The sequence below is a fragment of the Pristiophorus japonicus genome, chromosome 19, assembly GCF_044704955.1.
Source record: "Pristiophorus japonicus isolate sPriJap1 chromosome 19, sPriJap1.hap1, whole genome shotgun sequence".
Lineage (NCBI taxonomy): Eukaryota > Metazoa > Chordata > Chondrichthyes > Pristiophoridae > Pristiophorus > Pristiophorus japonicus.
Window position 1 is genome coordinate 75,871,785 of NC_091995.1, and position 17,380 is coordinate 75,889,164.

The following is a 17,380-nucleotide window of genomic DNA, read 5'->3' on the forward strand; positions in this document are numbered from 1 at the left end:
TTTTCTCTCTGCCTCCTTTCTTGAATAGCGGGGTTACATTTGCTACCTTCCAATCCGCTGGAACTGTTCTAGAATCTAGGGAATTCTGGAAGACCATAACCAATGCATCCATTTTCTTGCAGCCAGCTCTTTGAGAACCCCAGGATGTAGGTCGTCAGGTCCAGGGGATTTGTCGGTTTTTAGTCCCATTAGTTTCTCAAGTACTTTTTCTCTACTGATATTAATTAATTCCTCACTCTTATTAGCCCCCTTGGTTCTCCACTATTTTTTGTGTCTTCTACTGTGAAAACGGATACAAAATATTTGTTTAAAATCTCTGCCATTTCCTATTCCCCATTATAATTCCACCTATCTCAGCCTCTAAGGGACCAACACTTATTTTTGCTCCTCTCTTCCTTTATACACACTAGTAGAAGCTCTTACAATCTGTTTTTATATGTCTTGCTAGTTTAGACCAATTCCAATCTCAAGTCATTTTTTGCCCGAGGAGCAAGCAGAGGGAGACATTTCTCTACAAGGCAGCAGAGAAAATCAGAAAGAAAGTTAACAAAGGTCACTCTTGTGCAATCCCTGGCAGCAATGTTGTCGGGAGAGCAGGGTGTTGATTAACTGGGAATGGTACAGGAGGCACAGTGAAGAGTAGGGCAAGAAACACCTTACTATTCCTATTTAAGGTGATTGTACCTTTGCCAATACCGTCCTGACCAGACCACCAATAGGACTCCCACCACTTCACATTTAAGGATTTCACTTTCATTTTTATTAATGTTGTTAGGTAAGGTTACCGATTCCCTCACTGGATAAGGGAGCAATCCTATGATGCGCACCGGTGAGTTCAGCATGCTTTCAGCTAGGGAATGGAAGACCAGCAAGAAGAGTAGTACAAAGAAGGTAGTGCAGGGGTCCCACCTGGTCATCCCCCTGCAAAACAGATACACTGCTTTGAGTGCTGTTGAGGGAGATGACTCATCAGGGGAGAGCAGCAGCAGCAGCCAAGTTCATGGCACCGTGGCTGGCTCTGTTGTACAGGAGGGCAGGAAAAAGAGTGGGAGAGCGATAGTGATAGGGGATTCAATCATAAGGGGAATAGATAGGCGTTTCTGCGGCCGCAATCGAGACTCCAGGATGGTATGTTGCCTCCCTGGTGCAAGGGTCAAGGATGTCTCCGAGCGAGTGCAGGACATTCTAAAAAGGGAGGGAGAACAGCCAGTTGTCGTGGTGCACATTGGTAAAAAAAAGGGATGAGGTCCAACGAGACGAATTTAAGGAGCTAGGAGTTAAATTAAAAAGTAGGACCTCAAAAGTAGTAATCTCGGGATTGCTACCAGAACCACGTGCTACTCAGAGTAGGAATTGCAGGATAGCACAGATGAATACGTGGCAGCAGGGAGAGATTCAAATTCGTGGGGCATTGGAACAGGTTCTGGGGGAGGTGGGACCAGTACAAACCGGACGGTCTGCACTTGGGCAGGAACGGAACCAATGCTCATGCTGTTGGTGATGAGTTAAACTAATATGGCAGGGGGATGGGAACCAATACAAGGAGACAGAGGGAAACAAAAAGGAGACAAAAACAAAAGACAGAAAAGAGATGAGTAAAAGTGGAGGGCAGAGAAACCAAAGGCAAGAAACAAAAAGGGCCACTGAATATAAAAGGGCTGCAGGAGGGGTAAAAACTAAAAATCATGATTTAAAAACTAGGATGAAAACACTCTACCTAAATGCACGCAGCATTCGAAATAAAATAAATGAGTTGACGGCACAAATCATTACAAATGGGTATGATTTGGTGGCCATTACAGAAACATGGTTGCAAGGTGGCCAAGACTGGGAATTAAACATACAGGGGTATCTGACGATTCAGAAAGATAGGCAAGAAGGGAAAGGAGGTGGGGTAGCTCTGTTAATAAAGGATGATATCAGGGCAGTTGTGAAGGATGATATTGGCTCCAATGAACAAAATGTTGAATCATTGTGGGTGGAGATTAGAGATAGTAAGGGGAAAAAGTCACTGGTCGGCGTAGTTTATAGGCCCCCAAATAATAACTTCACGGTGGGGCGGGCAATAATCAAGGGAATAATGGAGGCATGTGAAAAAGGAACGGTGGTAGTCATGGGGGATTTTAACCTACATATCGATTGGTCAAATCAAATCGCAGGGGGTAGCCTGGAGGAGGAATTCATAGAATGCATACGGGATTGTTTCTTAGAACAGTATGTAACAGAGCCTACAAGGGAGCAAGCCATCTTGGATCTGGTCCTGTGTAATGAGACAGGAAAAATAAACGATCTCCTCGTAAAAGATCCTCTCGGAATGAGTGATCACAATATGGTTGAATTTGTAATACAGATTGAGGATGAGGAAGTTGTGTCAGAAACGAGCGGACTATGCTGAAACAAAGGGGACTACAGTGGGATGAGGGCAGAGTTGGCTAAAGTAGACTGGAAACAAGGACTAAACGGTGGCACAATTGAGGAACAGTGGAGGACTTTTAAGGAGCTCTTTCATAGTGCGCAACAAAAATATATTCCAGTGAAAAAGAAGGGCGGCAAGAGAAGGGATAACCAGCCGTGGATAACCAAGGAAATAAAGGAAAGTATCAAATCAAAGACCAATGCGTATAAGGTGGCCAAGGTTAGTGGGAAACTAGAGGATTGGGAAAATTTTAAGCAATAGCAAAGAATGACTAAAAAAGCAATAAAGAAAGGGAAGATAGATTACGAAGGTAAACTTGCGCAAAACATAAAAACAGATAGTAAACGCTTTTACAGATATATAAAACGGAAAAGAGTGACTAAAGTAAATGTTGGTCCCTTAGAAGATGAAAAGAGGGATTTAAAAATGGGAAATGTGGAAATGGCTGAGACCTTAAACAATTATTTTGCTTCCGTCTTCACAGTGGAAGACACAAAAACCATGCCAAAATTTGCAGGCCACAGGAATGTGGGAAGGGAGGACCTTGAGACAATCATTATCACTAGGGGGGTATTGCTGGACAGGCTAATGGGACTGAAGGTAGACAAGTCCCCTGGTCCTGATGAAATGCATCCCAGGGTATTAAAAGAGATGGCGGAAGTTATAGCAGATGCATTCGTTATAATCTACCAAAATTCTCTGGACTCTGGGGAGGTACCAGCGGATTGGAGAGCAGCTAATGTAACGCCTCTGTTTAAAAAAGGGGGCAGACAAAAGGCAGGTAACTATAGGCCGGTTAGTTTAACATCTGTAGTGGGGAAAATGCTTGAAACTATCATTAAGGAAGAAATAGCGGGACATCTGGATAGGAATAGTGTAATCAAGCAGACGCAGCATGGATTCATGAAAGGGAAATCATGTTTAACTAACTTACTGGAATTCTTTGAGGATATAACGAGCATGGTGGATAGAGGTGTACCGATAGATGTGGTGTATTTAGATTTCCAAAAGGCATTCGATAAGGTGCCACACAAAAGGTTACTGCAGAAGATAAAGGTACGCGGAGTCAGAGGAAATGTATTAGCATGGATAGAGAATTGGCTGGCTAACAGAAAGCAGAGAGTCGGGATAAATGGGTCCTTTTCCGGTTGGAAATCAGTGGTTAGTGGTGTGCCACAGGGATCAGTGCTGGGACCACAACTGTTTACAATATACATCGATGACCGAGAAGAGGGGACAGAGTGTAGTGCAACAAAATTTGCAGATGACACTAAGATTAGTGGGAAAGCAGGTTGTGTAGAGGACTGAGAGAGGCTGCAAGGAGATTTGGATAGGTTAAGCGAATGGGCTAAGGTTTGGCAGATGGAATACAATGTTGGAAAGTGCGAGGTCATCCACCTTAGGAAAAAAAACAGTAAAAGGGATTATTTGAATGGGGAGAAATTACAACATGCTGTGGTGCAGAGGGACCTGGGGGTCCCTGTGCATGAAACTCTTTTTGGAAACGTTGTAATTTTAAATTAGACAGTCCCTCGGAGTCCAGGATAACGTAAAACATTGCAATCCCAAAAGGTTAGTTTGCAGGTGCAGCAGGTAATCAGGAAGGCGAATGGAATGTTGGCCTTCATTGCGAGAGGGATGGAGTACAAAAGCAGGGAGGTCTTGCTGCAACTGTATAAGGTATTGGTGAGGCCGCACCTGGAGTACTGCGTGCAGTTTTGGTCACCTTACTTAAGGAAGGATATACTAGCTTTGGAAGGGGCACAGAGACGATTCACTAGGCTGATTCAAGAAATGAGGGGGTTACCTTATGATGATAGATTGAGTAGACTGGGTCTTTACTCCTTGGAGTTCAGAAGGATGAGGGGTGATCTTATAGAAACATTTAAAATCATGAAAGGGATAGACAAGATAGAGGCAGAGAGGTTGTTTCCATTGGTGGGGGAGACTAGAACTAGGGGGCACAGCCTCAAAATACAGAGGAGCCAATTTAAAACCGAGTTGAGAAGGAATTTCTTCTCCCAGAGGGTTGTGAATCTGTGGAATTCTCTGCCCAAGGAAGCAGTTTAGTCTAGCTCATTGAATGTTTTCAAGTCAAAGATAGATAGATTTTTAACCAATAAGGGAATTAAGGGTTACGGGGAGAGGGCGGGTAAGTGGAGCTGAGTCCACGACCAGATCAGCCATGATCTTATTGAATGGCGGAGCAGGCTCGAGGGGCTAGATGGCCTGCTCCTGTTCCTAATTCTTATGTTCTTATGTTCTTATGCTTTATTACTGCAAAACCCGGATGAAGAGCTAAGCCGATAGTGCAGGACCCCACCAAGGCTGGGAAGTATAAAGGACGATAAATCAGGAGGTTGCGATTAAGTGAGACGCTGATTATAATGAGACAGGAATCAGAAGCCAGGAAGGTGCCAGATTGGTTGATCTCAGCAGGAGGAGCGTTCGGGACAGTAATTTGACCTCCATGTTCCTATTTTACAGAGGAGAGAAATCAGCCAGGATTCCCGCTTCTGACCGCTACACATGGGTGCATGTCTGAAAGCAAATGTAGAAACTGCTTGACTTGTATAAAACACTGGTTAGGCCACAGCTAGAGTACTGCTTGCAGTTCTGGTCATCACATTACAGGAAAGATGTGATTGCAATAGAGAGGGCACAGAGGAGATTTACGAAGATGTTGCCTGGACTGGAGAATTTTAGCTATGAGGAAAGATTGGATAGACTGGGTTTGTTTTCTTTGGAACACAGGAGGCTGAGGGGAGACCTTATTGAGGTGTATAAAATTATGAGGGGCCTAGATAGAGTGGATAGGACTGATCTATTTCACTAAACAGAGGGATCAACAACCAGGGGACATAGATTTAAAGTAATTGGTTTAGAGGGGATTTGAGGGGAAATTTCTACACCTAAAGGGTGGTGCGGGTCTGGAACTCACTGCCTGAAAGGGTGGTAGAGGCACAAACCCTCACCACATTTAAAAAGTACTTGGATGTGCTACGGACCCAGAGCTGGAAAGTGGGATTAGGCCGGGTAGCTCTTGGTCGGCCGACACGAACACGATGGGCCGAAATGGCCTCCTTCCATGGTGTAAATTTCTATGGGGCTGAAATTGGTCAAACACATGATCCACCCATTCTTCAGCGGTCCGTGGGCGGTGCGTTGTTTTTTTTAAAACCACCCGGTACCACTGGGGCTGAGTGGGCAGGAATTTCGTCAAATTTTTCTTGCCGGTAAGCCGAGTGGAGGTGCCTGTCGACTTGGGAAACTTCGGCTCCCGAGTTGTGCGCACGCAGCTCCGCCTCCCTGAGAGGCCAGAGACTGGCAACCTGAGAGCGCTGTTGGGGGGGGGGGGGGGGGGGGGAGGTGGGGAGAACGCTGTGTGGTGGTGGGGGGGGGGGGGGGGGGGGAGGGGGGCTGGGGGAGAGATATCGCTCTTGGGGAAGGGGGACAGGAAGAGAGAGAGATCGCTGTGGGGGAGGTGCTGGGGGAGAGAGATCGCTGTAGGGTGGGGGGGGGGGGGAGGAGGGAGGGGAGGAGAGAGAGAGATTGCTGTGGGGCGGGTGGGAAAGAGACTGAGGGAGTTGAGAGACACTAATACATTTTTAATATAGTTCTTTATTAAAAGGAGTAAATGAGGCTTTATTAGAACATTTATATTATTGCCCAACACTAGAAAACAATACAATCCATTAAAAAATACATCAAACTATAAATATCAAACAAACCCGTCAGTTCTGTGTACACACCGTCCACTGAAGATCAACTTAAAAGCACCTTCCACAGGACGATATGTAGTTCCGGCGGTATGTGATGAAAATTTCGGTATGTGTGCGGGTGGTATGTCACTCATGAAACTTCCGCCGGGCGGTATGTAGGTGTTTTTTGACCAATATTGCATTTTGGCCGGTAGGTGGACAGTAATGGGCAGTATGTCCACCAATTTCGGGCCTTGTGACTCTATGGTCAAAGTTTGCATTGGCTGGATTTGTGCTCAAATTGCCTGCTGGACAACGGCAATATGGCAGCGCACGCGAAGGTACGCAGCACTTACAGTACCAGATCCCAAGGGAGGGAGGAATATTGGTCAGAAGGAGAAGAAAAATCTGTCCGTTTAAAAAAAGGAATGAGACAGGGATAGAGGGGGAAGATTGTAAAATGACAGATGCTGTGACTTCAGTTGGACATCTTAAATTAATTAAGCCGATATATCCAATGATGTCAACACCATTTAAAATTAAATTATAAAGTAAGGAGATAAAAGGCAGAGTTATAGTTAATCTTATTTGAAGGGATGCTGGGGAAAACTTCCTCTTTAATGGTTAAATCTCTGAGAACCACATGGATCAAAGTGAAACAGATCATTCAGTGAAGTAATATTTATCCGCCCTCACCCTCGTCTTTACTCTGTCCCCTGCACGAAGATACCAAATGCTACTGGGCAGTTCGCTGGTGCCATCCGCTATCTAAGCTCACGTGTGACTTATGACCATGTAGGTGAGGTACTGCAGCTCTACAAACCCGAGAGCATCCTCACTGGGGCACACATTACATTACAGCCCCCCTTTCTCCGGTTGTAGATTGCTGCCCTTGAAGCATCCGCCTTAAACTAGGAGGACAGACGGTCCAGTCCGGACCTACAGCCAACTCCCATCAAGGTCTTTCTGTAATTAACACAACGATGGCACGGTGATGGTTTTCCTTCTAACTCTGTGGCGTTCCCTCTGACAGCCAACCCAGCTGAGCAGTGCCAGGGACTTTGTGTGCATGTGATATACCGAGCAGAGTAAGATAACAACAGCACCTCGGTCCCAATTTACCAAAGAAAAAAAAAATCATCTTACCTTTCGGACACAGGCAACACAAATGGTGGATAAATTCAGTGGATCGATAGCCTCCAGTTTCATCCCCTCTTCAAACCAATCATCGTTGGTATAAACCGCTCGTACCTGGGAACCAGAAGGGGTTTAGAAAGAAATGAAGTTTGGTAACCACGAAGGGGGAGAAATTCGGGAGCGCCTCACTTGGGGAGGTACATCAGGTGCTCCACTTCCTTCCTGGAGCGCTAAAGGACGCAGGCGGGATGGGAGTACATAGAAACATAGAAAATAGGTGCAGGAGTAGGCCATTCGGCCCTTCAAGCCTGCACCGCCATTCAATGAGTTCATGGCTGAAAATGCAACTTCAGAACCCCATTCCTGCTTTCTCGCCGTACCCCTTGATCCCCCGAGTAGTAAGGACTACATCTAACTCCTTTTTGAATATATTTAGTGAATTGGCCTCAACAACTTTCTGTGGTAGAGAATTCCACAGGTTCACCACTCTCTGGGTGAAGAAGTTTCTCCTCATCTTGGTCCTAAATGGCTTACCCCTTATCCTTAGACTGTGACCCTTGGTTCTGGACTTTCCCAACATTGGGAACATTCTTCCTGCATCTAACCTGTCTAAACCCGTCAGAATTTTAAACGTTTCTATGAGGTCCCCTCTCATTCTTCTGAACTCCAGTGAATACAAGCCCAGTTGATCCAGTCTTTCTTGATAGGTCAGTCCCGCCATCCCAGGAATCAGTCTGGTGAACCTTCGCTGCACTCCCTCAATAGCAAGAATGTCCTTCCTCAAGTTAGGAGACCAAAACTGTACACAATACTCCAGGTGTGGCCTCACCAAGGCCCTGTATAACTGTAGTAACACCTCCCTGCCTCTGTACTCAAATCCCCTCGCTATGAAGGCCAACATGCCATTTGCTTTCTTAACCGCCTGCTGTACCTGCATGCCAACCTTCAATGACTGATGTACCATGACACCCAGGTCTCGTTGCACCTCCCCTTTTCCTAATCTGTCACCATTCAGATAATAGTCTGTCTCTCTGTTTTTACCACCAAAGTGGATAACCTCACGTTTATCCATATTATACTTCATCTGCCATGCATTTGCCCACTCACCTAAGTCACTCTGCAGCCTCATAGCATCCTCCTCGCAGCTCACACTGCCACCCAACTTAGTGTCATCCGCAAATTTGGAGATACTACATTTCATCCCCTCGTCTAAATCATTAATGTACAATGTAAACAGCTGGGGCCCCAGCACAGAACCTTGCTGTACCCCACTAGTCACTGCCTGCCATTCTGAAAAGTACCCATTTACTCCTACTCTTTGCTTCCTGTCTGACAACCAGTTCTCAATCCATGTCAGCACACTACCCCCAATCCCATGTGCTTTAACTTTGCACATTAATCTCTTGTGTGGGACCTTGTCGAAAGTCTTCTGAAAGTCCAAATTTAGCGGGAGTTGCTCATTTCGCCGCGCCCGATTGGTAAGCTGTTACCACCCCGTTATCACCCCCTGGTGGCGATAACGGTAGGCGCGAAGGAGGCCAATTTCTAGCCCTAAATTCTTACAAAACAAAAACGGCAGATGCTGAAAAATCTGCAACAAGGACAGAAGATGTTTGAACCACTCAGCACGTCCGTCAATAGCAGCGGAGAAAACAGATGAGTCAACGTTTCAGAGAGAAACGCTGTTCTGACACGAGGCCCATCTCTACAATGTTCTTCCCACAGATGCTGACTGACCTGCAGAATGTTTCCGACACTTTGTGTTTCTGAATTCTCACACTAAGCCGACTTGAACACTGCACCCGAACATTCTCAACCTGTGCATCAGCTTGGCCCAGTCAGTGCACTCTACAAGCCATTGTGCTTTGCCCGTCAATTACCTCTGCAGATTGCCTGCTGATTTTGTGAACATATTCAATAGAGATTCAAAAACATCACAGTTGGCCTCTAACTCTGATCACAAGAACATAATTAGGAGCAGGAGACAGCCATACTCCCTTCAATAGGATCATGGCTGATAATCCACCTTCCCGCCTGATCCCCATATCCCTCAATTCCCCCAGAGTCCAAAAATCTATCTATCTCAGCCTTGAATATATTCAGAGACTCGGCATCCACAGCCCTCTGGGGCAGAGAATTCCAAAGATTCACCACCCTCTGAGTGAAGAAGTTGCTCCTCATTTCAGTCCTAAATGGCCGACCCCTTATCCTGAGACTGTGTGTCCCCTGGTTCTAGTCTCTCCAGCCAGGGGAAACATCCTCTCAGCATCTACCCTGTCAATCCCCCTCAGAATCTTGTATGTTTCAATGAGAACTCCGCTCATTCTTCTAAACTCGAGAGAGTATGGGCTCAACGACTTAATCTCCTAAATAGGACAACACCCTCATCCCAGATTGACAGGGATTTGGAGTCAACGTACACCATGCAAGTGCCTTTTTCTAGCACTCCAGCACATCGGCTAATGGAGGCTTCATCAAGGAATGCTGTACGGAAATTTGGAAAAACAAAAAGAGAATTTTTTTAATTAAAAAAAAAGTGATTAATATTATTTACATTACCCTTGCAATCTGCCCCAATGGTTTAGGTGTAAATTAATTAAACCCTTTGGACCAGGGAAGTCGTAAATTTGGTTCCTGATTAGTTGGGAGTTAGTTGATCGAGTGGGGCTGCAGCAGACATTATGTAACCACATACTCGTGGATGCATCAGCCGGAGGTGTTTCTGTCCATGGAGAAATTATTGCCGTTTAATTAATCTCTCCTCAGTGTTCCAGCAGAGATTGGAAAGCCACCAATTTGGGGAAATGATGGCAGGAATTTGCATGTTGCCAACCCAAGGCACAGTGTGTTCGGGGTTGTGACACTGTGCCAGTGTATTGCCCCATAAAAGAAAAAAATATTTTAAACGCAGGATAAAAAACTGTTTGCAATATCACCGCAAGGCATTCACCAATTCCAGCAGCGTTGGAGGTGCCTCTTTTGGGACAAGACGTCACCTCAAGTCCTGGGCCGCCTGTTCCAAGTCTTGGGAATTCTCAACCTCAGAGGGCTCAGTCGTTCGAATTTCTCGAAGAGCGAGATCGATAGATTTTTGGACACCAAGGAGAATCGCGAGATCGGGCGGGAAAGTGGAGTTGAGGAAGATCAGCCATGATCCGACTGAATGGCGGAGCAGACTCGAGGGGCCTTGTGGCTCCTAAATCTCATTCTCTTGTGTTTTTATAAGTGGACGCAAAACATCCAATGAGAGGGGAGTACCCCCGGTGCCCCAGCCTACATTTATCCCTCAACCAGCACCAGCAGTACAGATCACCTGGCCATTTATCGCACTGCTGTTGGTGGGATCTTGCTGTGCACAAATTGGCTGTGAAGGTCTTGAGAAGTCCCAAGGAGCGGTATAAATGCCAGATTCTTTTCTCGTCTTTCTCACTTGCAGCCAGAGCACTCCTGACTGAGTTGCCCTTGCTCGTCTTCCTGACAAGACAGTCCGTACTTGCCCTACGAACAAAACTGCCCATTTGTAGCCACACCACACTTGTACAAAACAGTATGCGTAATGGTGAAAAAAAATACATAATTCACCCTCACTGGTAAATTGCCTTATATTTATTTTGGTGCTTTCTAGTAAGGAAGTTACAGCTAATATGGGATATAGTATGCAGCAATACTCTCAACGCCTGGCTTGCCTCCTTGGATCTGGGCTCTATAAACATGGGGTCATCCAAAACGCACCAAGTCCCGCTCACCCATCTCCCCTCTGCTCACTGACTCCCGGTTAAGCAACGCCTCGATTTCAGAATTCTCACCCTTGTTTTCAAATCCCTCCATGGTCTCACCCACTCCCCATCTCTAATCTCCTCCAACCCCCAATCGCTAATCTCCTCCAGCCCCACAACAATACTGCCTGCCCTCCCCCCTCCCCGGGGCCGAGATCTCTGCATTCTGCCATTTCAGGCTTCTTGAGCACTCCAGATTATAATCGCTCAACCATTGGTGGCCGTGCCTTCTGTTGCTCTGGAATTCCCTTCCTAAACCTCTCCGTCTCCCTACCTCTCCTTCATCCTTGAAGGCGCTCCTTAAAACCCACCTCTTTGACCAAGCTTTTGGTCATCTGCCGTAATATCTCGTGTGGCTTGGTGTCAAATTTTGTTTTATTACACTCCTGTGAAGTGGCGTGGGACGTTTTTCTACGTCAAAGGCGCTATATAAATGCAAGTTGTTAACTGCCCTCCCAGGAGGCCACTCAGTTGTATCAAGCCGCTGTTTGGGCAACTCGGGGATGGCCATTGTCTGCCCGCCTTCCCAGCGATGCCCACATCCTGAGAATGAAGAAGAAAATGTGAAATATTGCTCCTTACCTTTTTGAAGAGATGGGGCACAGCATCACAGTAGATTTTCCTGAATGTTGGGTGGGAGCTCAAGTCGGCTCTGCTAACTCCTTGTTGGGAAAGACGGATAAAACGTTAGTTTTAAGCCAGGCAGCAGGTTCTGATCCCTGTGTTACAAACGTCATTCATTTTACCCCTACTCACTGTGGCAGGTTAAAGTGTCAAATGCCTAAATAAAACTATCGACTTTCATCATCCTCTTTAAAACTTGGAATCGGGTTTGACTTATTCAAAATGATGGGCAAAGTGCTCCACACCCTCACCGACCTGGCTCACTATGAATGTACCCTTCCGTCAGTTAAAGAGTGCCTCTCACTCTTGGAAGCAAATGGGTCTTGTTCGCTCTTTTCTTCCACCTACACTGCAAAACTTCCTGCTCATTCTCCTCAGTCCACAGCTTCCAATTTCAACATGTCTAACCCAACACCCTTTCTTTTGTCTCTCTTCCACGGCTAATCAAGCTCACTCAAACTTCTTTGTCTGCCTCTTTTGATCTTGTTGAGTTTCTTTGAATTAAAAGGTCAATGCTTCTGCTCAGTCCAACGCCTTCATGGCCCCAGTGCCCACCGGTATCCCTGGCCCCAGTGCCCACCGGTATCCCAGGCCCCAGTGCCCACCGGTATCCCTGGCCCCAGTGCCCACCGGTATCCCTGGCCCCAGTGCCCACCGGTATCCCAGGCCCCAGTGCCCACCGGTATCCTTGGCCCCAGTGCCCACCGGTATCCCAGGCCCCAGTGCCCACCGGTATCCCAGGCCCCAGTGCCCACCGGTATCCCTGGCCCCAGTGCCCACCGGTATCCCTGGCCCCAGTGCCCACCGGTATCCCTGGCCCCAGTGCCCACCGGTATCCCAGGCCCCAGTGCCCACCGGTATCCTTGGCCCCAGTGCCCACCGGTATCCCAGGCCCCAGTGCCCACCGGTATCCCAGGCCCCAGTGCCCACCGGTATCCCTGGCCCCAGTGCCCACCGGTATCCCAGGCCCCAGTGCCCACCGGTATCCCTGGCCCCAGTGCCCACCGGTATCCCAGGCCCCAGTGCCCACCGGTATCCCAGGCCCCAGTGCCCACCGGTATCCCAGGCCCCAGTGCCCACCGGTATCCCTGGCCCCAGTGCCCACCGGTATCCCAGGCCCCAGTGCCCACCGGTATCCCAGGCCCCAGTGCCCACCGGTATCCCTGGCCCCAGTGCCCACCGGTATCCCAGGCCCCAGTGCCCACCGGTATCCCTGGCCCCAGTGCCCACCGGTATCCCAGGCCCCAGTGCCCACCGGTATCCTTGGCCCCAGTGCCCACCGGTATCCCAGGCCCCAGTGCCCACCGGTATCCCTGGCCCCAGTGCCCACCGGTATCCCAGGCCCCAGTGCCCACCGGTATCCCAGGCCCCAGTGCCAACCGGTATCCCTGGCCCCAGTGCCAACCCGAATACCAGGCCCCAGTGCTAAGCGGTATCCCCGGCCCCAGTGCCAACCCGAATACCAGGCCCCAGTGCCCACCCGAATACCAGGCCCCAGTGCCCACCCGAATACCAGGGCCCAGTGCCAAGCGGTATCCCAAGCTGCTGCCACCAATTGGTAAACGTTTTTTGGTTGGCACTAGATAATCAACACGAGCGGTCTTCCTATCTAGATGGGATAAAGGCAGTTTAGAAACTGACACTAGGACAGAACACTGCTCGAGATTACAACCAGTTAAGTTCAGCAAATGCTGACTTGTTTAGGGGGAGCTAGGCCTGTACTAAGTTTGCATCATTTATTATTGTTAGCGTTACAAAGAACAATAAGCAATAGGTGGAATTTCACTGAAAATTTGTATTCTGTTCGTTTGTTGGTCTAAGTAAAATAGACCAGCTTATTGGTAAATGGACAGTAAACCCTCGGGCGTTTATCTTTACTGCTCAATATCTAGTCAGACAATAGCTTGGCCCAGCAAGTCACAATAATGAGGCTCCTCATTGTGCAGACTAGTCATAAGAACATAAGAAATAGGAGCAGGAGTAGGCCATATGGCCCCTCGAGCCTGCTCCGCCATTTAATACGATCATGGCTGATCTGATCATGGACTCAGCTCCACTTGCCCGCCCATTCCCCATAACCCCATAACCCCTTAATCCCTGATCGGTTAAGAAACTGTCGATCTCTGTCTTAAATTTATTCAATGTCCCGGCTTCCACAGCTCTGAGGCAGTGAATTCCACAGATTTACAACCCTCAGAGAAGAAATTCCTCCTCATCTAAGTTTTAAATGGGCGGCCCATTATTCTAAGATTATGCCCCCTAGTTCTAGTCTCCCCTATCAGTGGAAACATCCTCTCTGCATCCACCTGTATTAGACACTGTAATATTCCCTATCAGTTTCTGGCTCTCTTCTGAACGGTGAACTGATTAAAATACTAGTGAGACGAGCCCAATTATATTTTACTCATGCTCGGTATGTGGGCGTCGCTAGCAAGGCTGGCATTTATTGCCCATCCCTAATCGCCCTCGAGAAGGTGGTGGTGAGTCGCCTTCTTGAATCGCTGCAGTCCGTGTGGTGAAGGTGCTCCCACACAGTGCTATTAGGAACATGAAGTTTGGGACCTGGAACGTCAGAACCCTCACGGACAACTCCAACAGCGACAGGCCGGAACGTCGCACCGCCATAGTTGCCTGGGAACTTAAACGCTTTGATATAGACATCGCCGCCCGAAGCGAGACCCGGCGGGCAGGGGAAGGCCAGCTCAAGGACCAAGGTGGAGGTTAGACCTCCTTCCGGAAAGGGAAACCAGAGGAAGAACGCCGCCTTCAGAGAGTCGGCTTTGCCATCAAAAATGAGCTGGTTGACCGTCTCAAAGACTCCCCCTGCGGGTTTAACGAATGCCTCATGACTCTTCGACTCACCCTATCCCGGAACCAATGCGCCACAGTCATCAGTGCGTACGCCCCAACATTCGATGCAACAGATGAGACCAAAGAGGGTTTTTACTCCAACCTCGAGACATCCCTGTCCCGCGTCCCTGTGGACGACAAACTGATCCTCCTGGGTGACTTCAACACCAGGGTCGGCAAAGACACAGCCCTCTGGGGAGGCGTGATTGGCAGAGAGGGGGTAGGGAAAGCCAACTCTAGCGGTACCCTACTCCTGACAAAATGACTAGAACATGAACTTCTCATCACCAACTGTTCCGCCAGAGGGACAAATACAAGGCATCGTGGCAACACCCTCGCTCCAAACACTGGCACCTGCTCGACTAAGTTATCGTCCGAGCCAGGGATCACAAGGATGTGCGCATTACCTGCGCCATGACAGGAGCTGACGACTGTTGGACAGACCACCGCCTAATCCAATCAATCATCGACATCAACATAGCCCCAAAGCAGAGGGGACAGCAAAAGCAGTCGCAAAAAAGTCAATGCCGGGGCACTTAAAGACCCAGCTAAGAGAACCCTATACAGCCAGCACCTCACAGCTAACCTTGATGACCCCGAGACGCAGAATGTCCACAACGCTTGGTCTGCCCTCCAGGCCTCCATAACCAGTGTCTGCGACGAGATGCTTGGTCACTCAACCAGGAAACACCAGGACTGGTTTGATGAGAATGATCAGGAGATGCAAGAACTAATAGATCGCAAGCGCAGAGCATTTCTGAGCCTTAAACAACAACCCAACTCGGGAGCAGCAAAGCAATGTTAGGCGGCTCAAGGCTGAGGTCCAACAAAAAATCCGGGACCGAAAGAACAGATGGTGGATGGAGAAAGCACAGGAGATACAGCAGCTGGCCGACAGTCATGATGTGCGAGAATTCTTCACCGCAGTCAAGGCCACCTATGGTCCAAACTCCCAAGGCCCCAACCCCACTCCTGGCCAAGAACGAGGGAACACTCATCAAGGACACCGAGGCAGTCAGGGCCTGCTGGAAGGAGCACTTTGAAGATCTCCTCAAATCGAGACTCTGCCTTTGACCCAAGTATTCTCGACTCCATCCCGCAGCATGATACCCGCCATCACCTCAGTAAAACCCCAATACTGCACAAGGTAGAAAAAGCCATAAGGCAGCTTAAGAACAACAAAGCTATGGGAGCGGATGGAATCCCTGCTGAGGCACTAAAGTATGGCGGAGAGGCGCTGTTGGCGCGGATACATGACCTCATCTCGCTCATCTGGAGGGCGGAGAGCATGCCGGGAGATCTCAAGAGATGCAGTAATGGTGACCATCTTTAAAAAAGGGGACAAGTCCAACTGTGGCAACTACAGAGGAATCTCCCTGCTAGCAGCCACTGGGAAAGTCGTCGCTGGAGTCCCCTCAACCGTCTTCTCCCTGTGGCCGAGGAGCTCCTCCCGGACTCACAGTGCGGATTTCGGCCCCTACGGGGCACAATGGACATGATCTTTGCAGCGCGACTGCTGCAGGAAAAATGCAGGGAGCAGCGCCAGCCCTTATACATGGCCGCCTTCGATCTTACAAAGGCCTTTGACACCGTCAACCAGGAGGGTCTATGGAGCGTCCTCCTCCGCTTCGGATGCCCCCAAAAGTTCGTCAACATCCTCCGCCTGCTCCACGACCACATGCAGGCCGTGATCCTTTCCAACGGATCCATCACAGACACAGTTCACTTCTGGACTGGGGTCAAACAGGGCTGCGTCATCGCCCCCACCCTCTTCTCAATCTTCCTTGCTGCCATGCTCCACCTCATAGTCAACAAGCCAAACACTTGACCTCTGACTCGCCCCTAGCTCCGTGTCGGGGATCAGTTCGTTAGAATCATACAGCACAGAAGGAGGCCAGGTGACTGTGCCAGCTCTATGAAGGAACTGTCCACTTAGTCCCACTCCCCCCTGCTCTTTTCCCAAGCCCTGCAAGTATGTATCCCTTCAAGATTCTGAAGGGGCTTGACAGGGTAGATGCTGAGAGGTTGATACCCCTGGCTGGAGTGTCTAGAACTAGGGGGCATAGTCTCAGGATAAGGGGTCGGCCATTTAAGACTGGGATAACGAGCAATTTCTTCACTCAGAGGGTTGTGAATCTTTGGAATTCTCTGCCCCAGAGCGCTGTGGATGCTGAGTCTCTGAATATATTCAAGGCCGAGATCGATAGATGTTTGGAGTCTCAGGGAATCGAGGGATATGGAGACTGGATGAGGAGTAAGCCATTTAGGACCGAGATGAGGAGAAACTTCTTCACCCAGAGAGTGGTGAACCTGTGGAATTCTCTACCACAGAAAGTTGTTGAGGCCAATTCACTAAATATATTCAAAAAGAAATTAGATGTAGTCCTTACTACTCGGGGGATCAAGGGGCGTGGTGCGAAAGCAGGAAGGGGGTACTGAAGTTGCATGATCAGCCATGAACCCATTGAATGGCGGTGCAGGCTCGAAGGGCCGAATGGCCTACTCCTGCACCTATTTTCTATGTCTATGTTTCTATGGGTGGGAAAGTGGGGTTGAGGTCGGTGGTCAGCCATGATCTTATTGAATGGTGGAGCAGGCTCGAGGGGCTGTATGGCCTACTCCTGCTCCTAATTCTTATGTTCGTATGTATCCAATTCCCTTTTGAAAGTTACTAATGAATCTTCTCTCACCGCTCTTTCAGGCAGTGCATCCTAGATTATACCCACGCACTGTCTACCACCTGCTGAGTGTCGGTCCCTGGCAGCTGCCTCCAGTAATGAGGCCATTTCAACATCCTATGTGTGAATATACTGATGACTCTCCGTTCTTGTCTCAAACTAATATGGTATGCGAGAAACGCAAATCTACCAGCTATT

At 48.5% G+C, this 17,380-nt stretch overlaps 1 protein-coding gene across 3 annotated transcripts in view; it reads right to left on the reverse strand.

The window, feature by feature from the left end:
- The window catches only part of l3mbtl2 (L3MBTL histone methyl-lysine binding protein 2), a 125,580-nt gene that overhangs the window by 68,936 nt on the left and 39,264 nt on the right, over positions 1-17,380 (reverse strand). For all 3 annotated transcript variants that reach the window (XR_011587868.1, XM_070861644.1, XM_070861643.1), the window contains exons 10-11: positions 11,613-11,692; positions 7,264-7,368 (exon numbers count right to left, since the gene is read on the reverse strand). Coding sequence is in view for 2 of the 3 variants with exons in the window: in XM_070861644.1 (XP_070717745.1) it covers positions 7,264-7,368; positions 11,613-11,692 (185 nt within the window). In the remaining variant the exon portion in view is untranslated. The remainder of the gene's footprint in view (positions 1-7,263; positions 7,369-11,612; positions 11,693-17,380) is intronic.